This window comes from Marmota monax, unplaced genomic scaffold (genome assembly GCF_021218885.2).
Source record: "Marmota monax isolate L192 unplaced genomic scaffold, Marmota_monax_Labrador192_F-V1.1 WCK01_AAM20220418_F8-fsc00078, whole genome shotgun sequence".
NCBI lineage: Eukaryota > Metazoa > Chordata > Mammalia > Rodentia > Sciuridae > Marmota > Marmota monax.
In genome coordinates, this window is record NW_026694865.1 from 3,611,639 (window position 1) to 3,638,399 (window position 26,761).

At 35.8% G+C, this 26,761-nt stretch overlaps 1 protein-coding gene across 3 annotated transcripts in view; it reads right to left on the reverse strand.

Annotated features, from left to right (window-relative positions):
- Pias1 (protein inhibitor of activated STAT 1) overlaps nt 1-26,761 on the reverse strand; it is a 130,712-nt gene that overhangs the window by 82,365 nt on the left and 21,586 nt on the right. For all 3 annotated transcript variants that reach the window (XM_046426536.2, XM_058573315.1, XM_058573316.1), the window contains one exon: nt 15,400-15,844. In XM_046426536.2, coding sequence (XP_046282492.1) covers nt 15,400-15,844 — 445 coding nt within the window. The remainder of the gene's footprint in view (nt 1-15,399; nt 15,845-26,761) is intronic.

The following is a 26,761-nucleotide window of genomic DNA, read 5'->3' on the forward strand; positions in this document are numbered from 1 at the left end:
ATGAGTATAGTTTCAGTTTTACAAGATGAAAAAGTTTTAGAAGTCTGCTGCAAAATATGGTGAAGAGACTTAACACTGCTGAACTATAAAGCAGTTTAGATGATAAAATTTGGTGTTTTTTAAACCATCATTTTTTAAAGGAATTAAGACATATTCCATTAAAAATCATAGTAAAAAAACAGTAATAAAGAATTGGTGGCATAGCACATCATGGACAAACTTTGAAAACATGCTAAATGAAAGTATCTAGTCACAAATAATCATGTATAATATGAAATGTTTGGAATAGGCAAACCCATAAAGACAGAAAAATTTAGTGAATTTTAGTGGCTGGAAAATAAGTTAATAGTGTATATTAATATATAAAAGTATAAAACAGAAAAGGAAAACGAAGAAAGAACTTATAGTAATCCACCATCTACAAATGGCTAATATTCATAAAAGTGTTCAACTTCAGCAGTGGGCAAAGTATACAAATTAAAACAAGATGTTTTCACTTTATCAGTGGATAAAAATTTTTAAATCGGGGTTAATAAGCACTCTCATGCATGTTAATGAAGCCCTGTGCCTGGAACATACATACTTGTAACTCAGGAACCGAAGGCAGGAGGATTCTGAATTCAAGGCCAGTCTCAGCAACTTAGGGAAACCCTGTTTCAAAATAAAAACTAAACAGGACTGGGATAAAGTGCCCTTGGATTCAATCCCTAGTACCAAAAAATAAAATAAAGTGGTCTACATGGGAATCAGTACATAATACACTATGATGTTAAATTTAATTCAGAAAATTGGGAGTGTAGAAAAGCTCCATTTTAACAAGCACTCCATGTGATTCTGATTCAACTACTCTGTAATGGTGCTCTACCTTATGCTTTGAATATAGCTCTTGCTACTCTGCCATTGGGACTTTTTTTCTTTTAATGGATATTTCTTTCTCTTCCTCTCTTCCTGCTCCTCCTTAATCTCCCCACTCTCTCTAATTTCAGGGGAAACAAGATTACTTTTCTTCCCCATCCTAGGCACATACTCACAGAAGCCTTTGAGTCACCTCTTTAAAAATCCTGTTCCCACTGTTGGGCAGAATCACCGCCCCTGGGACAGGAGTGCCCAGTGTTTCTCCTTTGCTAGAAAACTTCTTTTTCTTAAAACTGTGTCCTTCTTATTGGATTGACATGTGGGACAAGGACTAACCTTTCAGTAACAACTCCACAGGACAAAAATGTTAAATTCATGTTGCCCAATAAATACAATCCCCTCCCTTAATTTTCATCACAATTCCTTTCAGTTTACTTTGTCCTAAAATGAACTTATACATGAACTTATTTCTAGAATGGTACTTGGCACAAGAATGCATCAGTAAATGTCAGCTGAATAAATTTTTTTTTTTTTTTTATACTGGGGACTGAACCCAGGAGTGCTTTATCCTACTCCTTTTTATTCTTTGTTTTGAGACAAGGTCTCCCTTATAGTTGCTGAGGTTCTCCCAAAGTTGCTGGGACTGGCCTGGAACTTGTGATTTTTCTGCCTCAGTTTCTCAAGGCACTAGAATTACAGAGGTGTACCACTGCACCCAGTTTGAATGAATTTTTTAAATAAAAATAGTTCAATAATTAAATACTTTAAGAGTCACAAATCTCTTGGGAATAAGAGGTAAACAAGATTCTCCCTTCCCTGAATGTATTTACATAAAAAGCAAAATGTGGCACAAGCCTATAATCCTAGCGGCTCCGAAGGCTGAGACAGGAAGATCCTGAGTTCAAAGCCAGCCTCAGCAACATAGCACCTTAGCAAGGTGCTAAGCAATTCAGGGAGACCATTTCTCTAAATAAAATACAAAACAGGGTTGGGAATGTGGCTCAGTGGTTAAGTGCCTCTGAGTTCAATCCCTGGTACTCCCGCCCCAAATCAAAACATGAGCCATGTGTGGTAGTCCACATGTGTAATCCCAGCTATTTGGGAGGATGGGAAGGAGTGAAAATCTGAGGCTAGCCTCCACAATTTAGAAAGACTTGTCTCAAAATAAAAAGAGATAGGTTGGGGGCGGGGTTGTAGTTCAGTGGCAGAGTGCTTGCTTAGCATGAGTGAGACACTGGGTTCAATCCTTAGCACCACATAACAAATAAAATAAAAACATTCTGTGTATCTACAACTACAAAAAGGGCGGGGGGCTGGGGATGTAGCTCAGTGATAGAGCTCCCCAGGTTCAACCCCCAGTATAAACATTTCCTTTATAGTATATACTGGTTAAAATTATCATGTAAAGCCAAGCATGGTGGCGTATGCCTTTAATACCTGAGGCTTGGGAGGCTGAGGCAGGTGCATCCTGAGTTCAAAGTTAGTGAGGCCCCAACCAACTCAAGGTCTCTAAATAAAATATGAAAAAGGGCTGGGGCTGTGGGTCAGTGGTTAAGAGCCTTTTGGTTCAAACCCCAGTACCCCCCCCCCCCAAAAGAAATTATCATGTAAAATTAAAACCATAGATCTTTTACAATACATTCAGTAGCTCAACATACCTCATACTGACCCCAATTTTTCCAGTGATTTTTTTTATTTTGGGGGGGGGGGGTATAGGGATTAAACCCAGCAACACTTTACCATTGAGTTATATCCCAAGCCCTTTGTATTCTTTATTTCAAGGGAGGGTCTCGCTAAATTGACAAGGCTGGTCTCAAACTTGCAATCCCAATCCTACTGCTTCAGACTCCCTAGTTGTGGGGATTACAGTTGTGCACCACTACATCCAGCTTCTCAGTGACTTCTATCAAAAAAAAAAAAAAAAAAAAAAAAATTCAGGGGGATTTTTCTAAATAAGAGTAAGGATGTAAAAACGTGGATGTGTAATGGATGTGATTCTGCAATCTGTATATGGGGTAAAAATGGGAGTTCATAACCCACTTGAATCAAATGTATGAAATATGATATGTCAAGAGCTTTGTAATGTTTTGAACAACCAATAAAAAAAAGAGTAAGGATGTTACAAAATTACTAATTATTCTAAAGAACAATTTCTAAATATTTTTATTTACTTTTAATACTTAAGGTTGATATTAGGATATACACTAGCTTTGAAATTAAACAAATATGCATTTGAATTGTGACCCCTCACTTAAGCTTTCTTTGGGTCTCAGCTATTTCTTTCACAAAACTCACAAAATAATTTATTCTGAGGCTTAAATGAGAATAAAGCACCCAGCTTAGTCCTTGGCAGAATTAAGTGCCCAATAATTTTTAGGACTGAATTCTGTTTCTCCAACTCACATACAGTATTAAAGACCTCATGGTGTTGGACGTTGTGGGGCAAGTCTGTAAGTCTGACTCAGGAGGCTGAAGGAGGAGGATTACAATCTCAAAAGCTTCAGCAACTTAGTGAGGCCCTGTCTCAAAAAATAAAAAAGGCTGGAGATAAAACTCAATGGTAAAGCACCACTGGGTTCAATCCCCAGTTCAAAAAAAAAAAAAAAAAAGATTAATTGAAGCAGGGTACAGAGGCACAGTATGTAGTTCCAACTACTTAGGAGGCTAATGTAGGGAGATCACAAGTTTGAGGCCAACCTGGGCAACTTTTCTAGACCTTGTCTCAAAATAAAATTTAAAAAGTTATACAGATGTTACTCAGCAGTCAAGTGGATAAGGAGTCCCTAGATTCAATACCCAGTACTGAGAAAAAAAAATTGTATTTATATATCTTTGAAATACATACATCTTTCTTTTCTTGGAAATACATACATCTATGAAATAAACATTAAAATAGAATTCTGTAAATTGCAGACTATCCTGAAAGGATGCATAGGGATAATAAATGTGTTTTGTTTTATCAATTCAGTCTTTTTTAAAAGCCTAAAGTGGTTAAATTCTAATACTGCATTCAACATATCCAGTTTCTTTGGCACATCTAAAGCTTATTTACATTCCAGTTTTAACAAATTTAGCCAGAAGGACGTGGTGGCACATGCCTGTAATCCCAACAGCTCGGGAGTCTGAGGTAGGAGGACGGCAAGTTCAAAGCCAGCCTCAGCAATTTAAGTGAGGCATTAAGCAATTCAGTGAGACCCTGTTTCTAAATATAATATAAAAAAGGACTAGAGATGGGCCTCAGTGGTTAAGTGCTCCTGGGTTCAATCCCTGGTACCATAAGTAAATAAATAAGTTAGCTAGGACTAATGCTGAACAATTAGAAATGACTAATCTCTGCCCAAACGACAGGGTCACATGCAAGCACTGTGAAAACTGAAAGTATGGCTGAAGAAAGGGAATGGCTTAAAATTACCCTCCAATCACTCAGAATTTATAAATAAAATGCCTTTGAAAAAGACATGAAGGGACCAGGCATAGTGTCACATGCCTGTAATCCCAACAGCTTAGGAGACTGAGACAGGATAGAAAGTTCAAAGCCAAGGAATTTAATGAGACCTGTCTCAAAATTAAAAAATAATAATAATAATAAAAAGGACTAGGGATGTGGTGAGTGTGCGTGCACGCGCGTGCACACATACACAACATAAAGGAAACATATTACCAAAATTAGGCTCTCCCTTTTGTTGTACCATCCTATCTGAACTGTGATTACCACAACAAAATCCTCCTTTGCCTGCTCTGCAATTCTTCGTTTATTTATTTATTTTTTTAAGAGAGAGAGAATTTTTTAATATTTATTTTTTAGTTTTCGGCAGACACAACATCTTTATTTTTATGTGATGCTGAGGATCGAACCCAGTGTCGCACGCATGCCAGACAAGTGTGCTACAGCTTGAGCCACATCCCCAGCCCCCTCTGCAACTCTTTCAACAACCCAATCTGTGCTCAGGACACTGGGCCAAAGGAGTCTGCAGAACCCTTTGACAAATACTGTAATGCTGCATTTCAAACACTATATTCTAGATATTTAATCTTTACATTCTACTCTAGTAAGTAGAATTTGTTAAATTCAAATCACTTAGGATTCTAAATGTTTGATTCATCAATATCTCAATTTAAATTTATTTCATATTTGTAATTATATAGAGAAGCGCTTTTATTAATTCTTACTGTCAACCAAAAAGAGTCTCATTCTTAGTTTCCAAGATTGACATGCAAGTATACAGTTATCCATAGATCAAAAACACACAGGATGCCTTAGAGCTTTTAGGGTTCTGGACAGCCATATAAACACTAATAAAAAATATTATATTAAAATCTCCAGATAAAGACAGATTATCTACAAAGGAATATAAGCATTAGAAATTAAATCTTAGATTTTGTTTTGAAGGTCAGAAACCAGTGCTGCCAAATTAGGAATAAAACTTTCTAGAGAAGAAACCCGCCTACAGAAAAATCAGCGCCTTTGATTTTCCAAAATTCAAGTAAAGAAGAACACAGCTTGTGCTGAATTGTTAGAAGGCAACTTTTCTAAAAGTAGAATAGAGTGAATCATAAAACCTTTGAACGACCTTTCCAATACTTATCAGAGCCTGCATGCTTGAATTTATATCATCTCATCTCTAGACACTGGCTATTAGGCATGTGGAAGAAAGAAACTCAAATTATTAAAAAAAAAAAAAGAAGAAGAAGAAGAAGAAGAAGAAGAAGAGGAGAGACAGAGAGAATACTGTGAAATATAATCCAATGCCAGAAGAGCCCTTGATAGAAAACACCAGTAACCAATGTTATTAAGACATAGAAGAAACCTTACCCACACTGCACAAAACAAGATGATCATTTTAACTATTTAGGAGCGCTGAAGCATCTGCTAGCTTTTTTTTCAAAGGCAAAACCCAACCTGTGTGTGTGTGTGTGTGTGTGTGTGTGTGTATATATATATATATATATATATATATATATATATATATATACATGTACATATACACACATATTTTAATTGAAATTTATTAAATAAATTATTTATACATCTTCCCAAAAATTGTTGTAAATGTCTATATAGAAATAGTCTATTTAAAAAGAAAAAGGCTATAATCTAGCTTTCTAAAAATACTGAAATTAGAAATTCAATACACCTAGGTTGCTGCTATCATCTAGAAGTATCAGTACACTGTCCCACATAAAATGAGAACTATTTTCAACAGAGCTCAGGAAACTTCAAAACATATATAACCCAGAGAAAAGGTATTCTTGGTGTTAAAAGAAGAAAACTATTTCATAAACAATAAAATGTAAATAGAAATCACCTTCCAAACCCTAAAAAGCAGAAGGATAAAACACAATATTGGCTTTTTTAAATACAAACTGAAAAATGATTTCCATGTGTTCAATTAAAACTTTTCCCAAGCTGGTTGTGGTAGTAGCATGCGCCTGTAATCCCTGAGACTCAAGAGGCTAAGGCTGGAGGATTGCAAATCAGCCTCAGCAATTTGGCAAGGCCCTAAACAACTTAGGAAGACCCTGTCTCAAAATAAAAACTAAAAAGTGTTGAGATGTGCTTCAGTCAATTCCCTGTACAGTGGGGCAGGGTGGGGGTGTTTCCCAATATTTCAGATTCTTCAGTCTGTAGCATCCGAATAGTTTCCAAACAATATTAGGCCTCTTTTAGAATTTTAGAAGAACTGAAAAAGGAGATCATCTTCACATATAATTCACCCCCCCCCCCAGGGGATAGGGGTGGATACGAGGGACTGAACCTAGGGGTGTTTAACCACTGAACCACATCCCCAGCCCTTTTTTGATGTTTTATTTTGAAACAGGGTCTCAATAAATTGCTGAGCCTGGCTTTGAACTTGTCATCCACCTACCTCAGTCTACTGAGCCAGAGATTTCTAGCTCTTTAATGGCAATTTTTGGTAAAAAGCCAGAAATTAAGTATCAAAATATAATAATAATAGTAAAGGAAAAAAATATAAACATGAAACTCTTTGATTACTTCCCTACTTCTCTCAATCCCCCCCATGATTACCTCTTTAAAGAGGTAAAAGGGAAATAAAAATAGATTTCTAAGAAACCCTCAACCATAATAATGACCCATGTTGCTACCTACAAAAGAAATCACTATTCTCCAGTAAGAAACAACAACAAATTTCTAATTTCACTGATTTCAGAATTAACTAAGGATGATGTAAAAAGAAATTCAGTAGATGCTCTCTTAACTTACATTCCAAATATTAACTTATGCTCTCCATTCCTCTTTAAAATATCATGACTGATTTCCTAGTAAGCTGACTTGTGGCCCAAGACACCTATCCAAAGCTTCTGTATACTTCTGCTCATACCACTGTGTGCTCATCAAGAAGCAAAGGTGTTTATTTTCAGACCTGTTTATGCTAGTTTCACTTGGAATCCTAATTACAAAAGTTAACTAAACATTACAGAAACCAATGAAATAGAAGTGAAAAAGAAAGATTTACTATTTTATGAAAAGGAAGTTGAATGTTTTGCAAAAACCTGATAAAGACAATTTGATTAAAAAAAAAAAAAAAAAGCTATGGAACTAGGTGAGGTAACTATAAAACACTTTCTGCTGGGCGCAGGGGAACACATCTGTAATCCCAGCAGTTCTGGCGGCTGAAGCAAGAGATCTTGAGATCAAAGCCTGCCTCAGCAAAAGCAAAACACTATGCAACTCAATCAGACCCTAAATAAAATACAAAAATTAAATAAATAAAATACAAATAATAAATAAAATACAAAAAACAGGGCTGAGGATGTGGCTCAGTGGTCAAGTGTCCCTGAGTTCAATCCCTGGCACCCCCCCCCTCCCCCCCCCCCCTCCAAAAAAAAAAAAAAAACCACTTTCCCACAATTTTAACAGATTCTGCATTCAAACTACTTTACAAAAGTCTTTAAATTCTCTTCCTACCCATGAGGAATCTCAAACTGGGAAATCATAAGTCTCAAAGTTAAGGCCTTGGCCTACATCAAAAGATTGGCAAGTGGTTTACATTAAAGTAAAATGTTTAAAGTGCTCTGCTAGCTCAGTCAGTAAAGCATGAGATAACTGTTTATTATGTACCATTTTTACTGTTCATCACCTTTATCAATTAATTACTGAGAGCTGGGTGCAGTGATATACACCTGTAATCCCAGTAGCAAGGGAGGCTAAGCTAGGAAGATTTCAAGCCCAGCCTTAGCAACTTAGTGAGGCCCTAATCAACCTAGCAAGACCCTGTACCTAAATAAAATACAAAAGGCGGGGGGGGCTAAAGATGTGGCTCAATGGTTAAGTGCCCCTGGGTTCAATCCCAGATACCAAAAAGTAAAAACAATTAACTACTGGTACTAGTTGGATTGGCTAACAGGGGTGCCTCAGTCCATTTAGACTGCTATAACAAGGACTGGGTATATAGCTCAGTTGGTGGAGTGCTTGCCTCACATGCACAAGGTCCTGGGTTCAATTCCCAATACCACCAGAAAAAAGATGTTCAGTTAGACTGCTATAACAAGACACCTCAGATTCGATAATTTATAAACGAGAAGTTTATGGCTTATAGCTCTGGAGGGTGGGAAGACCAAGATCATGACAACACCAGATCTGGTGTCTGGTAAAGGCCTATTTCTCATAGAGAGCACCTTCTCATCATGTCTTCACATGGAAGAGGCAAAAACCCTCCAATGGGCCTCAAGAGTATTAATTAAATTCATGAGGGCTCTGCCTCATGAATCACCTCCTAAAAGTCCATCTCTGAATACTACTGCATTGGGGATTAGTTTCAAACATTTGAGTTTTGAGGAGACAGAAACATACAGATCCTAGCAAGTAGATATAATGTCCTTCAGTAACCATCTATAAGAATGCTGAATTAGAACAGTGGAAATAACACTCAAAGTCAACAATTTTGTCTCATACCAATCAACAAATGTCTAATCCATAAAAACACATGATTAATAGTTCAAAATCTTTTAAACACCAAAAGAGAAGACATCCTTTGAGAAACATTGTTTTAAATTTGATGTAAAGCAAATAAGACGAGCCAAACTTTTATGACAGCTCCAAATTAATGTGAAGCTGTCCTCTACATCTTAGTCTCTGAAATAATTTGAACTACTAAAAAATTTAAAATCATGTTAAAAATGTATTTTCTACATGAAAATTTACCTGAGCCAAGAAAGACATAAATAGCTAAATTAGTAACAAATACAAAACTAAGTAATCATTAATTGGTTTATTCAAGTCTAAATCAAATACTACAAACTTATTCTCCCAGTAACCATGAAAAATATTTTGTCTTTGCTATGCTCTATCATGGACCAATTTAAACAATAATATTATAAACTACTGAGAATTATATCTAGGTATGTAACAACAACATTAAAGAATTGAGGGAAAACATCAAGTAATCATCTTGTCTCTGAATGGATATAATAAGGTACTTTTAAATCAAAGTTTTCCTTTTGGCTTTCATAATTATATAAATTCCATAGCTCATCAACACCAACAGCGGCATGCAATGCAAAGAAAACATTTCAAACAAGGTACCCTCTAACACATGGTATTCAATATACTATGAAGATTTAACAATTTTAGTGTCCCATTATTTACATGGATTAATAATATGTGTGTCTTGGCTCCTATTAAGTCAGCTAGTACTTGAGGTTCTCTCCAGCAAAACAAAAGCAGAAATACACAGACACAAACAGACAACTAATTGGAACATGCAAGATATATTTACAAAATTTTCATCCAAAGTAAGCAAGTAATTTATATGGGTTCTACATTAAACATGATTATTTTTGTAATCAGGTGAAAATTTTAAATACATTAAATTTCAAAGGCATCAATTAACCACAAAGATTAAAATGAGGGTGTGGCAATAGGAGGAAGGATATCTTTTTTCCCTATTTCCAATCCTTATTACTGTCACTGTTTATGATGGGAAAGTATGGTATACCTTAGCTGTGTTTATATGGCAAAATGGCTAAAATGACACTGAATTAACTGAAATAGAAGATTTCTCACTTGTTATATTAAAATGATTTGTAGAGCTAATAAATGTTTAGTGAGCCACTGCCACATAACATGTTCCTATCTAGTTAGGGAAATATGCAGATACATACTGAAGAGGCCTTATTTTGAGGAACAACAAAAACACCTAATAAAAGATAAGAGAACGGGTAGGAAATAAAAGCTAATTGTGGGTAGGGAAGGAATAGACAGAGTAAAGGGAGGAAATCTTAAAAGATTTAATGGAAAAGGAGTTTAAAAAAAAAAAAAGCGCTGGAATGAGACCTCAGAATAAGTTTTTGATACTGATAAGCAAAAGTATATACTAAAGCAATCATTTAATTTACCTTTATTTCATTTTTCAATTCTAGTTAACTATGAACAATGGGAACAATACTTTCACATGTTTACAAACTAAAGATGTTAAAATTATTCAGTTTTAAACAAAAAATAATGCTGGAGGTTTACAGCTCACTGGTACTGTATGCTTAGTAGATGTGAAGGTCCTGGGATCAATCCCTAATCTGGGGAGATAGAGACAGAAGAAATAACAACAAAATGATTCCAATAAAGCATTAAAAATTATTCAAATGGGGGCTATCAGAACTTTTGTTTTAGGTTTAGTTCAAAACACAAACCATACATAAAACATTCAATTTACACGTGAACACCTTAAAATGTGTTTAAATCTAGTGCTATAGCCAACAACGGAAGGGAAAAGATGAGAAATTAAATTTACCCATTCACGTTCTGGACTCAAGAACTAGTTGTGATCAGCAAACCAGCTATAGACCAAAAGTAAGATTTCTCCCCCGCACCCCGACCCCATCACTGGGAATAAGCCAGGGGAACTGTATCACTGAGCTACAATTCTTTTTACTTTGAGACAGGGTCCCACTACGTTGTCCAGACTGGTCTCAAATGTGTGATTACCCTGCCTCAGCTTCCAGAGTAGCTGGGATTACACTCTGAACCACTATGCTCAGCTCAGAAATCTTTTTAATAACATGAAGGAATCTATAAAAACAGAACTTTAAATATAATCATTCTAAATTCTTCAGATTACTCAGAATCTTTTTTCAATAGTTATTTTTCAGATTTACCAAGCATTCCCCTGCAACAAATATTCACTGAGTCAATAAAGTTCCACAAATTATTTTTTAGTGAAATCTTTCTATGAGTAATCAAAATGTTTGCTTTTGAGGCTGGGGTTGTAGCTCAGTGGTAGAGCACTTGCGTCGCATGCATGAGGCACTGGGTTTGATCCTCAGCACCACATAAAAATAAATAAATAAAATTTTAAAAACTTATTTTAAAAAAAGTTTGCTTTTATTTTAGTTTTATGATAAGGAGAAACTAACTTTATTTACATACCACCAAGCAATTCTATGTCACCTATTTTGTAATTTTTGTGTGAATATATATCCAAACAATGGAGTTATTCGTGAAAATTGGTTTTCAAATCAAATTGTACTTTACCTGTACTGAATCATTGTTATATGCAGCAACTGTGTTTTATAAAAAGTCATCCAAGTATTAAATTAGTGAATACTGAACACTGTTCCTAGGGGAAACACAGGATTAGGTTCCTGTGAGCCTCTGGTCATAACAGTTTTCACTTAAGGATGAATACGTAACCTTGTTTAATGTATGTTTCAGTTTAGACACTTTATTTAATAAATACTATTATTCATTAACATTGAATTCATGATCAAATTACCATTAACTCATGCCTGAGCAAATGTTACCTGTATATTCTGTATAAGGTACATCATAGCCGTCTTGGGCTCAGAATGCTAGATAACATTTCATCACCACACTTAGGGGCCACTGTAAACAGCAAAATCACCAAAAAAGAAAAAAAAAGCACAAAAATGCCCCCGCCCCCAAAGTAGTACTAGATAGAAAACAAAGAGGACAGTTGTTTATAGTACAAGGATTAAATCTAAAAAGGCAGAGTGCCACCTTACTTATCAGGCAACTCAAATTTTTCACCATTCTGCAAACATCCATGAATGACAGTGATCTATTTAATTATTAATTTTTGACTCACAAATTAATTTCAGCAAGCAGGCAAATTTATAATTCAGAATCTACAAATAATGAGGACTGACTATACAAGAAAAATCTAATTAAATAAATTTCATGGGAAATATCTTAATACTTCAATCAATCTAGCATATTTTAAAAATGTGAGGACTTATACACTGGTGTTCATCAGGAATGGACAAAATTTTATGATGTTGTTTCTTAAATCATCACCCAAAAAAACCCATTTAAGTGTTCTTATGAAGTTTACAGATAAAGAATAAAGATGGAAAAATCATTTAAAATTTACTGTCCATCCTTTAAAGAGTTAATAAGGGAAAATAATATAGAAAGGCATCATACACTGTTTGTAATTTTAACACATAACTTCTTTCTTTTTCTTTTTTTTTTGGGGGGGGGGAGGAGGGGTTGCATTCGGAGGATCAAACCCAGAGTCCTGCATATGCTAAGCATGCACTTTACCACCAAACTACACCTCCATCCTGAATAACATAATGTATGTAAGATCTCCTTGAGGGGGTAGGGGAAATCAGATGTTTACCTATCAATATTATGCATTTTTAAAAATTCCTAAGAAAGTCAGTAACAGTGATACACACTTATAATCCCAGCTTACTTGCAAGGCTGAGGCAGGATATTCACAAATTTGAGAGGTTATCCTGAGCAACTTAGTGAGATCCTGTCTCAGAATTATAAAGACTAAAATAACTTTAATTAAAAAAATTTCAAGCTGGGGGTGTAACCCAGGGATACAGTGCATGCCTAGCATGTTCAAGGCCTTGGGTTCAATTTCTAGTACCAATCCCCAAAAAATTAAATATTACTCAGCGTAATCATGTGTATCCAGTTTGCATTTATACTCTCCGTAACAAAATTCATATATATATTAAACATTATCTAATCACACTGACACTTGAAATTTATCAGTGAAAATGAAAACATAATACATTAACTATTAAGACCATAGGAAAATTTGGAAGCTGGGAATCAAATAAAATAAAAGTCACCAATATGTTTTCTTTTCCAAATTCAGATGACATTAATTGTAGCACGTTTTTAATAGTGAAAAACTAGAAAATTTTGTCATTAATAACAAATAATGGAATAGTATACAGTCTTTAATAAGAAATGAGCTAGACTATATATATATATATATATATACATACACACACACACACACACACATACATATGTACACACAATACAGACTTTATATAGATGTAGGTATGGCTTTAATTTAAAATAAGAGATCAAACAAGAAAAGATATTTATACTAATGAGGGGAAAAAATACAAGGCAAATCACACAATACTAGGTACATGATTCCTTCTGTTACCAGCCAGGCACAGCGGTACATACGTGTAATCCCAGCAAGTTGGGAACATGAGGCAGAAGAATTACAAATTTAAGGTCAGCTTCAGCAATATAGTGAGACCCTTAGCAACTGAGTGTGACCCTGTCTCAACATAAAAAATGAAAAAAGGACTGGCAATATAGGTCAGTAGTAAATTATCCTTGGATTCAATCAGGAAGAGAGGAAAAGCAGGGAGGGCAAGCAAGAAGAAAAAAATTGCTTTTATTTGTATGGGTATACACACTAAATTGCTAACAAGGAAGGGGATTTAGCAACTGGGGGTACACTGGGGATTGAAACCAGGGATGCACTACCACTAAGTTATATCAGCAGCCCTTTATATTTTTTATTTTGAGACAGGTCTCTTACTAAGTGGTTGAGCCTGGCCTTGAACTTACAATTTTCCTACTTCAGCCTCCTGAGTATCTGGGATAAGAGGCATGCCACTGTGCCTGGAGATAATTTTTATTTTTCACAATGAACTTATGTAAATCTTATAAGCATCAGGTAGGTTCTCAACAAATATTCTCTTTTGTTATGGCCAGTTAAATAAAATATGAATAAAATTCATGTTATTTGAAAATTACTCCTGTCATCTTGACTCCAGTAAATTCTATGAAATATAAGTAAAAACCACCACTTTCCAGTTCAAAGATGGATTTCAGTAAATGTTCTTAAAAAATATTCAACACTCACCAATCCCCAAAACTGAAATGCTTAATGATTTATGACAGGAATCAACAAATTTTTTCTATTAAGAGCCAGAGAGTTGGCTCAGGAGGCCAAGGCAAGAGAACTGTAAGTTCAAAGCCAGCTTCAGCAACTTAGTGAGGCCTTAAACAATTTAGCAAGACCTTGTCTCTAAATAAAATATATAAAAGGGCCAGAGATGTGGCTCAATAGTTAAGCACCCAGATAGTTAATATTTTAGACTTTGCAGGCACACATGGTCTCTGTTACATATTCTTTGATTCGTGTTTTGTTTTTACAACTCTACAAATATTGTTAAAAAAATTCTTGGCCAAACCCACACATGCTAGGATAAACTTGCCAGCCATAGTTTTGCCCACCACTGATTTATAATGTACCAGCATCTAGAGTCTACTATTTTTTAAATACTTATTTAATTGTAGATGAACATACAGTATCTTTCTTTATTTTTATGTGGTGCTGAGGATCGAACCCAGTGCCTCACACATACAAGGCAAGCATTTTACCACTGAGCTACAGCCCCAGCCCCTAGAAGTCTAATATTTTATTATTTTTTTTTAATATTTATTTTTTAGTTATCGGCGGACACAACATCTTTGTTTGTATGTGGTGCTGAGGATCGAACCTGGGCCGCACGCACACCAGGCAAGGGCGCTATCGCTTGAGCCACATCCCCAGCCCAAAGTCTAATATTTTAAATGTTACACCAAGGATGTTAAAGGTCACAGGGGTCAGTTTTATTCTACATTAAATGACATTATAGCACTTAAAATTACAAGCTGATTAATACATTTAATTCTACATGTTAGACAAACTAATAAAACAGTGAAAGAACACAGTAAATAAAATTTCAAGTATTCATATTATATAATCATGATCATGTGTGTGCCTATAAAGCACACATATCCATTTGGAAAAAAAAAAATCAGCTGAATTTAAATGCTATACATCAAAGATCAAGTCTCCTTTTATGATACTTAAAATCATTCACACATTCAAGTAATCAAAATTAGTTAGTCTTTACTGAAAATTAAGAACTGGATTCAGAGACCGGTAGTGATTTATTTGGCTTTAATTTTTTTAATTTATAAGGATTATTATAAAATATTAACCAACAACATCAAATATTACTCTGAAGTCCATATTCTTGCTTGATGTGGTGGCATAAGCCTATCATCCCAGCAACTCCAGAGGCTGAGGCAGGACCACAAATTCAAGGCCAGCCTACACAATTTAGCAAGACCTTGTCTCAAAAACTAAAAAGGGATAGGGATATATCTCAGTACTACACCACGCCAGGTTTAATTCCCAATATCAAAAAAATTTTTCATTATGAATAATAAACTGAGTCTAATTAAAAGTCTCAAATGAAAAATTTATCCTGCAAAAGAAACCAAGTACTCTTTTATAATAATCTTACCTAGACTGGTGGGTTTTATCAGTTCATCCAATAAGTCATAAAATGGTAGTTTTTGAAGTTTTATATCCGGATGGACTGGATGAAGAGCTGATGTAAGATGTGGGAGTTCCAGTTCATGTTTAGGTCCCAGGAGAGAAACAGGGAGTAACGGTGATGATGCCGGGTGACCATCATAAGTGAGCTGTGGAATGGTGGATGGAGACAAAGTTGCTGGCATAGGACTTGAATGTACATTAGGGATGGACAAGTCCGCAGGCGTCATGATTTTCTGGGGGAACCGCCGCCTATAGAGTTCTTTAATTTTCATTTGTACAGCAGGACTACAGCCAGCCTTTAGCAAATGCAGGGCTTTTGTGAGAAGTTCGTGTTTGCGTCCGTGCTTGTTTCTCCCAGCGTAGCCCAACAGTACTTGTAGTTCAGAAACTCTAAGGCTCATAACCATTTGCTTAGAGAAAAAATAAAATATAAAATGTTAGTATCCAATAAAATAATCTATAATATTAACAATATATTACTATAACCCCTCCCTTCCTTATGATTTGCTTAAAGGACAAATCATTGACAATTCTAATGATTTTAAACTTAAAAGTTAATCACTTAAATAACCAAATAAATTTAAAATTAATGTTCACAGATTCATTGACTTCCCCCCAGGATTAAGAAACATGTAAGATAAAGTATACACCAGGTACACATCCACTGTTAATGATGAAATTGTCAGGTATTCATCAAACGCTGAGTCTCCAGGAGAGTGCGCTATATAGATAGCAAAGGTGATAACGTGCCTTCAAGAACATTTCTGGTTTTGTGGGGGGAAAATTATAAGTATATTTGAAACAAACAGTCCACCTCAAACACTAGATGTAGGAAGAATATCAGTAACATTATCAAGTATTACATTCTGTAGTAACTCTGGAATGTATAGGACTTAAACTATACCTTTTTTGGTCCCTTATATACCAGATCCTAAGTTTGATATTTTCATATGGGCTGCCATTTTTTTTTTCTTTTTACAACTCCACAGGTGTCATCCTTTCTGCTTTATATACGAGAAGACCAGTTCAGAAAGTTTAAATAACTTACTATGGCCACATAACCTAAGTAGCAGATGAAAGTCAAACCCAAATCTATGGGTTTCTAAAAATTCAGGCTCTTTTCACTAAACTATTAGGAAAAGAACAGAGCTAGACGTATATTACTTTTACTCCACTGGGAAGGCCAGGCTGAAAGTCCAAAAATTTGATTTCATGCCACAACATACATGAAAACAGTGGATTCCATTTTCCAATAGTTCAGTTTTTAAACTATTTTTACTGGATATTTTTCATGTCTTTGTTTTAGCACTTATCCTGCTATACTGTTATTTTCTGCTTATATAAGTGATTCTATTACTAGTCTAAAGTTCTCTAAGGCACATGTCCTTAGCATCCTTAGTCCTTAGCATCCAGGACTAAGGCCGACAATAGTAGAAACTTAAAAATGTCTAGAGAGTAAATGAATAAACAAGAATGGTATATCAGATGAAATGGATGGAGGTGAAGCTATAGTGAAAAGTTATCCAAATGAATACCTAAACACATGTGCTCTATAGAGGCATACAAAAAGACATAACAAAACTTTGAAAATAAATTCTAGGGGCTAGGGCTCAGCGGCAGCACATTTACCTAGCATGTGTGAGACACTGGGTTTGATCCTCAGCACCATATATAAATAAAAAATATAAAGTTCTATCAAAAACTAAAAATAAAAATTTTAATAAATAAATAAATTCTCCCCCAAATCCCATATTATCAAAGGTTGTAAAATCACTAACTATAATGTCAAAAAGATACCATTTTCCCTCTACTCAACAAAATGTCCCAAACAGCACAAAATAGGCTTAAAAATTTTATTATTTATTTTCAAGGGAATAAGGAATTCAGGGTGTGACTGCACACACCTGCAATCCCAGCAACTGAGGCAGGAGAATCGCCAAGTTCTACCCTCAGCAAATCAGCAAGGCCCTAAGCAACTTAGTAAGACCCTGTCTCAAAAAGTAAAGTAAACCAATCTGCAAGATAGAACCAGGTGGGGGGCATAGGGAATTCAAACTGAAATGCACTATTAGTAAGTGTGCTCTGTTTTTAAAAGAAACAACATGAAATTTCAAGGGGTTAAGGTTAAAAATAAGTTTAAATTGGCATTGGACATATATACTTCATTTTATAAGGGAAAAGAAGTACAAAATTTAAGGAGAACTATCTTTCCATTTCAAGTTAACTCCATTTTTCCTAAGTAAAAAATAAAATCAGCAATACAGTAATTACCATGAACTTTTTTTTTAATATTTATTTATTTTTTTTTTTAGTTTTCAGCAGACACAACATCTTTTATTTGTATGTGGTGCTGAGGATCGAACCCAGCACCACATGCATGCCAGGTGAGCACGTTACCGCTTGAGCCACATCGCCAGCCCCTACCATGAACTCTTCACACGACAGTACAAGTATTTAAACATAGCACAGAGAGCCAGAGAGGTGGCATATGCCTGTAATCCCAGCTAACTGGGAGGCCAACACAGAAGAATCATTTGAGCCTAGAAGTTCAAGACAGCCTGGGCAACAATTTGAGACACAGTCTTAAAATAAATAGGTAAAAAAAAAGCACAGACTTATAATTGTTCTATTTTTATGGAAAAACACATTGACAAGTTAAAATCTCTTGCTGCTAGGTCCAAAGAAAAAGTTAGTGATACAACAATAAACCTAACTGCTCTTAGTTATATTTTTTGACCGCCTCTGAAAGGCAAAGCAAGCAAAAGCAACAGCTAAAATAATACCTAGTACACAGTATGTACTCTAATGTAGCTGCTGTTAACAAGCCATGACTTCTAACTTTTTTTTTTAACATCAATCATCACAATTATGAGGCAGATATAGTCCCCGTTTTTTACATGGGAAATAGTAAAGCTAAGAAAGTTGTTGACCAAAGCTAAGAAAGTTGTTGACCTGGTTAGGGGAAAGGGGAAGAAATAGAGCAATGGATTAATCAATAAGAACTTTGTAGCTCCAGTCAGGTGTGCAGTGATACATGCCTGTAATCCCAGTGGCTCCAGAGGCAAAAACAGGAGGACTGCAAGTTCAAAGCCAGCCTTAGCAATGGCGAGGGACTAAATAACTCAGTGAGACCCTGTCTCTAAAAAAACACAAATTGGGCTGGGTATATGGCTCAGTGGTTGAGTGCCCCTGAGTTCAATCTCCAGTACCTCCCCTCTCCAAAAAGGAACTTTGTAGCCAGGAGCACTGACACATGCCTGTAATCCCAGCAGCTTGAGAGGCTAAGGCAGGAGGAGTTCAAAGCCAGCTTCAGCAACTTAGTGAGGCCCTAAGCAACTCATAAGACCCGGTCTTTAAATAAAATGTAAAAAAGGCTGGGGATATGGCTCAATGGTTAAGCACCCCCGAGTTCAATCCTCAGTACTAAAAAAAAGTTATAGTTTGTACTTGAGTAGTTTCAGCAGTTTAAAAAACATAATAAAGGACTGGCTTTGAGGGTATTTAAAATAAAGTAGGAAGGAATGAGAAACAGGGAAGAGGAAAATGCTTGGGAGTGATATTGGCCAAATTATATTGTCATATTGCATGTACAAATATGTAACAACAAATTCTACTAATATATACCACTATAATGCCACCAATAAAAATTGTGGGGAAAAAATATAAAATGAACTGGGAATGTAGATCAATGATGAAGTCCCTGCCCCTGGGTTCAATCCCCATTTCAGGGGTGTGGGGGAGGTGAGAAGAAAAACATAACAACTTTCAATCTTTAAAAAAAAAAAAAAGAAAGAAAAGAAAAAGAAAAAAAAACAAACCACCAATTACTAAATGGGCAAATGAATTAACAGATACTTCTCAAAAGAAAAAAATAAAAATGACCAAGAAATTATGAAAAAAATGTTCAACATCATTAGTAATTAGACAAATGCAAATCATAGTAATGTAGCCACATCAATGTTCATAGCAGCTCAATTCACAATAGCTAAGCTGTGGAAGCAACCTTCAATAGATAAATGAATAAAGAAACTGTGGTATATATACACAATGGGATATCACTCCGTATTAAGAGAGAATAAAATAATGGCATTTGCAGGTAAATGGATGGAGTTGGAGAATATCATGCTAAGCGAAGTAAGCCAATCCCCAAAAAACAAAGGCCAAATGTTCTCTCTGATAAGTGCTTGGTGATCCACATAGGGGCACGGAAAAAATGGTGGAACTTTGGGCAAAGGGGAGGGTTAGGAGCATGCACGGGGGCAGGAAAGATGGTGGAATGAGATGGACATCATTACCTTAGGTACGTGTATGACTACATATATGGTGTGACGCTACATTGTGTACAACCAGAGAAATGAAAAATTGTGTTGCAATTGTGTACAATGAATCAAAATGCACTCTGCTGTCATATACACTTAATTAAAATTAATTAATTTTTAAAAACTACACTGAGATTTCAAATCCCACCAGTCAGAATGACAGTCATCAGGAATACAAATAATAATAAATGCTGAACAGGATGTGGAGAAAAAAAACAACACTTTTCTATTGTTGGTGGGAGTATAAATTATTACAATCACAATGAAAATCACTATGGAATTTCCTCAAAAGACTAGGAATGGAACCACCATATGACCCAGCTGTACCACTCCTCAATATCTATCCTAAGAATTAAACTCAGCAAACTGTAGTGATACATGCATACCCATGTTTATAGCAGCACAATTCACAATAGCCAAATTATGGAACCCACCTACGTGTCATCAATGGATGAATGAAGAAAATGTAGTGTGTGTGTGTGTGTATGGTTTTATTCAGTCATAAAGAAGCAAGTAAGAATGTCATTTGCAAGAAAATGGATGGAACTTATAATTATGTTAAGTGAAAAAAGTCAAACTCAGAAGGTCAAGGGTCATATGTTCTCTCATATAAAGCTAAAGAGGAAAATGAAAAAGGGTGGGGGGAGGTGATCTCATGAAAATCAAAGGGAGATCAGCAGAGGAAAAGGACCAGTGGGAGGAGGAGAAGTGGGAAAGTGCTGGGGAGTGATATTGGCCAAATTATAGTCATATTGTGTGCATCTACAAATATGTATAACAACAAATCCCACCACTCTGTACTAACTACAATGCACCAATAAAATAATGTGGGAAAAATACAGTTTGAAGACCCCCCCCCAAAAAAAATAAATAAAATAAAATGAAGTAGGGCCATAAAAAGGAGCCATTACAAGCTGGGTTGGGTCTGGAGTCAGGTAAGTGAGCACCTTAAATTCTGCACCCTAGTGCTTCACTCACCTCATCCTAGTCCCAGATCTACCAAGCACTTTGTCTAGTTTGATAGCAGACTCTTAAGTATGTTTAAAAAGAGAGGGGAAAGCAAGTAAAAAGGAAGAGTAAAGATCCTGGAAACAAAGGCAACAGGTCTCTGAGTAACAGCTTCAGGGATTAGAAAATGAACAAATACAGAAGGATCAAATGAGACAGAGAGAGATGTCCACCCTGGAGAGATACTTTGGAGACACACAGCGATGGGAAGGAGGAGGCAGAAAAAAGAAAAGAAATTTTATATAGAAATGTGGAGAAGCAACTCAAAGATATTCCATTTGACAAATCTCCTTTTGTATTATATTCAACCATCCTCATATCTATAATAACATAAACTCTGAAGATATTGAGTAAATGTAAATAAATGAAGGAAGAAATGAATGGATAGATGGAATAGAATGGTAGATAAATACATGTGTACTTTAGTTTAAAAAAAATTTAAAAACTTGCTGAATGTCACACAACAAATTCCACATCAAAAGTACTTCCACATTTTAACATACTGTTTAAACAAATTGCATGCCTTTTAATTAGGAAACAGAAAAATATCTACTAGAAGATAAATTTAACAGCTGGCGTGGTGGTGCACGCCAGTAATCCCAGGGGCTGGGGAGGCTTAGGCAGGAGGATTGCAAGTTCAAAACCAGCCTCAGCAAAAGCAAAGCACTAAGCAACTCAGTGAGACCCTATCTCTAAATAAAATACAAAAGAGGGCTGGGGATGTGAGTTCAATCCCCAGTACAAAAAAAAGTAGGTGGTTAAAGTAAGAAAGTATAAAAAAGATTTTAAATATTTTTCATTTTTTTAAAAAATAAAGTATATGGATTTATATCAACCACTGAACAGTATAATCACATGCAAAGAAAGATCAGGTGGTACCTATTGCTATTATTGTACCAACTGCTGCATATTCTCCTACCCTCCCCCAGGAGTACTCTACCACTGAGCTAACATCCCAAGACTCCCCTTCTCCCCTTTTTTACTTTCTTTAATTTTGAGATAAGAGTCTCCCTAAATTGCCCAAGCTGGCCTTGAACTTTCAATCCTCCTGCCTCACTCTCCCAAGTAGCTAGGATTATAGGCATGTGACACCACAGCTGGCTGTGGTATTCTCAAGGACTGCAGGAGCACGCAGTTAAAAAAAAAAAAAAAAAAAAAAAAAACCAAAGGGGGTAGAAAACACTGCAACATCTAAAGCACCACTTAATCAAAAAGCTGCAAGAATCGTGAAGCAGTCGATTCGCAATGTACAATGCTGACAACAGAGGAAAACTAGGCACTTAAATATATCTGAGATGTTGAAATTTTTTAATCTGCCATGTGTTTAAAAATCTCCAAGGGCTGGAGTTGTGGCTCAGTGGTAGAGCACTTGCCTAGCATGCATGAGTTCAATCCCCGGGACCACATAAAAATAAACAAAATAAAGGTATTGTGTCCAATCTACAACTAAAAAAAAAAAATCTTTCCATTTGTTAGTTCTACAACAAAATGAATACTTACAACTAAGGGTAACATCAACCACTACTACTATAGAAATTATCACCTCCTTGGCAATTTCATAGCTTTCTTCCTCAAATGATATAGTTCTTAGAATTGTAGAAGATTAAAAATGCCAGAGAAGTGTATATATTCTGTACAGAAGAGCATTCCGTGAGTAGCGTCTTCTTAAAATTTTTAAAGAGATGTGCACATAATTTTATTTTATTTTTTTAAAGAGAGAGGGAGAGATAGAGAGAGAGAGAGAGAGAGAGAGAGAGAATTTTAATATATATATATATATATATTTTAGTTTTCGGCGAACACAACATCTTTGTATGTGGTGCTGAGGATCGAACCCAGGCCGCACGCATGCCAGGCGAGCGCGCTACCGCTTGAGCCACATCCCCAGCCCTGAGCACATAATTTTAAAAGCCAAATCATTTTAACAAGAAAAAACAGCAGCTACGTACCCCACCCGCAATTTTCAAATCCCTACGGCAACCATTTTGACTTTTTAGCTATTTCTTCTAGGATTTTTCATTATGATCTATTCTTAATTTTTCATTTTAGGTATTTATTGACTTCCCATGGTAACAAAATGTTTAGCTCTGTCACATCTCTCTTCCCACCTCATCATCATAATTTGTGATAGAATCAACTGTCAATACTATTTTCAGCCATTATAGTAATATAACAGCTAAACCATTATTAGAGTTAATAACTGCACCATTTCCCCACCTGCTTAGTTATCTTAAGTATTGACTGCCTATTCATCTGCAAATTGCTACAAAGTCTAACTTTCCTCTTCATATATTCAAATATATCAGGTAATTCTGTTTTAATTTCTTTCTTAAAGACTTACTTCCTGTGGGCCTGGTGCCACACACCTGTAATCCCAGAGGCTCAGAAGGCTATGGCAGGAGGATCACAAGTTCGTTCAAGATCAGCCTCAAAAACTAAGCAAGGCCCTAAGCATCTTGGAGAGATCCTGTCTCAAAATTAAAGCAAATAAAAATAAAAAGGGCTGGGGAATGTGACTCAGTGGCTAAGCAACCCTGGGTTTAATCTTTAGTACCAAAATAACAACAACAACCAAAAAAAAAAAAAAAATCTTACTTCCTAAAGCTCTCCATCATGTTCCAATCTAGACTGGTTAAATATCTAAGCCTGATGTACAATTATGATCACGGAATTTTCCATTAACTTATCCTGGGAATTCTTTTTTATACTGGATCTCCTGTTTCCTAATCTCATTTCTACTTCTTTCTTGGTTTTGTCTTTTAGTGGGGTATTTTCCAGTAGCTTTCAGAGAAGGGGAGCATGGGAAGGTTTTGTTTTATTCACTACATTATGTCTTTAAAAATCTTCATTTACCTGTACTTAACTGAATGGCTCAGTGCAGAATTCTAGAGAGGAAATCATGTTTTGTAAGCATTCTGAATGTCTTTCCTCATTGTCTTCTGGTTCCCAGTGTTGGTATTAAGAAGACTGGCACCATTCAAATCTTTAATCTTCATAGTCAACTGTGTATCCCCCTCTGGAAGCCTTATTCCTCTTTATGTGTTCTGAAATTTAACAATGTTGTATCTTTGGGTTGGTTTTGTTTGTTCGAATGAACTGATAATTGCTGACCCTTTAAGATAAACTGGGCATGGTAGTGCACGCCTGTGATCCCAGCAGCTTGGGAGGCTGAGGCAGGAGGATTATGAGTTCAAAGCCAGCTTCAGCAACTTAACCAGGCTCTAAGCAACTCAAGGAGACTCTGTTTCTAAATAAAATGTAAAAAAGAGCTGGGGATGTGTGCTCAATGGCTAAGCATCCCTGGGTTTAATTCCTGGTACCAACAAAAATAATAATAATAAATAAATAAAATTTACAGATACATGTCCTTCAGTTCAGTTCTGGGAAATTTTATGCCAATAATCTTCTTTCAGTTTTGTTTTTTTTTTGTTGTTGTTGTTGTTCTTTTTCTTATATGCCTATCTGAATACTGGCCTTCCAAAATGAATTCTCTAAGTATTCTCAGGGAAGAGTAGGGAGGAATGGGAGAGTAGACATGTATGCCCCCACCATTCAATAAGAAGGCATTTCTCAGGCTGGGGTTGTAGCTCAGTGGTAAATCACTTGCCTAATATGTGAGACACTGGGTTAGATTCTCATCACTGCATTTATTAAAGATCCATCAGAGAAGGTATTTTTAAAAAGAAGGCATTTCCTTCAATTGTCTTTTTAGGACATAAAACTTTTTATAAAAATAGACACATGTAGGTGAACACTATCTCAAGTACACAAAGGCAGGGTCCATATTCTGAAAAAGACAGACAATATTTAAGTAACAGCAATAAGAAGGGTGCTTTTTGCAATTAAATAGAAAGTGCCAGTTTTATTGTCTCATTAGCTATGACCATATACTATTAAAGGTCATATCTAAATTGTGAATAAGAATTAGATGCTACTAGTGAACAACATAATTATTCTCATTCAAACATCCCACTGCAATGGTTTATAGGATTAGTCATAAGGCAGACCCTATGAGTCTGTATCTGGTAACACTTTATAACTAATTATAGGCCAGAATGAATTCTAAAGATAGCCAAACTAGGCATTTAATAATGTCATAATATTTCATTTATACTTTTGCTTTCTATCCACAAACCAAAGGAATAATCAAAAGGTCTATAATAGCAAACACTAAAGCATGCACAGTACAACAAAAATACTTCATTCATTATTTTCTGGTCAGATTCATTCAACGGGACTGAATTTTGGATTATTTCTAATCCTTCCCATTAGAAATAGTTAATAAGTAGATGGTAGGTTAGCAATCTGTCGACAATGCCTAGTTCAACCAGAAAACCTAGTTAGACAGTTTCTACTCAAAGCAGTAAATCAGGTTGGTGACATACTTCTCCATAATCTTTCTTCCACCCAATGTCTCATCTTTTATTTATTTATTTATTAAGCTAACTGGAAAATTACATGTTGTACCTATCCATCCCAGCTGATATTCTTTATCCTCTCCTGATCTCTATTCTTCATATTGATTGCACTGAGCTCCCACAAAATATTATAATTATACATAAATGGAGATTCCATTCTCCTTTAAGCAAAGTATAAACTTAACACTATTGAAATGATGTATGAGCTTCAATTTTTTTTTTTAATATTTATTTTTCAAGTATCGGCGGACACAACATCTTTGTTTGTATGTGGTGCGTGAGGATCGAACCTGGGCCGCACATATGCCAAGCAAGCGCGCTACCACTTGAGCCACATCCCCAGCCCCCTGAGCTTCAATTTTTGACAGGCAATTTAAATGTGATCCTCATTTATGTACTAAATTTACTGAAACTATTTTACGTACTTCAAAAGCTCCTTCTTGATAACTTGAATCCAAAAGTAACAAATCTAAGTCAGAATGTTTTTAAAATCTGAATATAATATTTTTCACAATAAAAAATATAGCTTAAGCCAAACATGGTGGCACACACCTGTAATCCCAACAGTTCAGGAGACTGAGGCAGAAGGATCGAAAATTCAAAGCCAGCCTCAGCAACTTGGCAAGACCCTGTCTCAAAATAAAAAATAAAAAAAAGCAAGGAATGTGGCTCAGTGGTTAAGAGGCCCTGGGCTCAATTCCAGGTACAAAAAAAACAACAACAAATATATATATATATAATTTTTAAATATAATTTAAAATTGTAGGATTTAAAACACATTGACCAACTCCTTATGCAGAAGTGCAGAGCCAAAAAAAAATATGGTTCCTCTTTCAGGGGAAAAAATGCTCTGCACAGATATACAATAAAATGCCTTTTAAAATCAGGCCTGATAGCACACACCTGTAATCCTAGTAACTCGGGTGCTGAGGCAGGGGGATCACAAATTCAAGGCCAGCCTCAGCAACTTAATAAGACTGTAAACAACTTAGTGAGACCCTATCTCAAAAGTAAAAAGGGCTGGGGATATAGCACAGTGATAAAGCACCCCTAGGTTAAATCCCTAGTACAAAAAAAAAAAAAAAAAAGAATTTATGGAAGTAACACCAATAGGATGAGTGAGGCAAGAAGAGACAAATAGGTCTGGGGTTGTAGCTCAGTGGCACTCGACTAGCACGTGCGAGGCCCTGAGTTCGAGCCTCAGCACCACATAAAAATAAATAAGTGAAATAAAGGTATTGTGTCCAACTACAACTAAAAAATAAATTAAAAAAAAAGAAGAGACAAATAACTTCTAACAAGCTAGGTACAGTGAAATATGCTTATAATCCCAGCCACTTGGGAGACCAAGGTGGGAGGGTTCCAAGTTCAAGTTCAAGGCCAGCTCAGGAAACCCTGTGAGATCCTATCTCAAAATTTAAAAAGGGGTAGGGATGTGGCTCAGTGGTACAGTATTTGCCTAGCATGTGCAAAGCCCTGGATTCCATCTCCAATACCACACACACTAAAAAAATCTATTCTCTATGGGGCTGGGGCTCAGCGGTAGTGCACTTGCCTGGCATGTGTGAGGCACTGGGTTAGA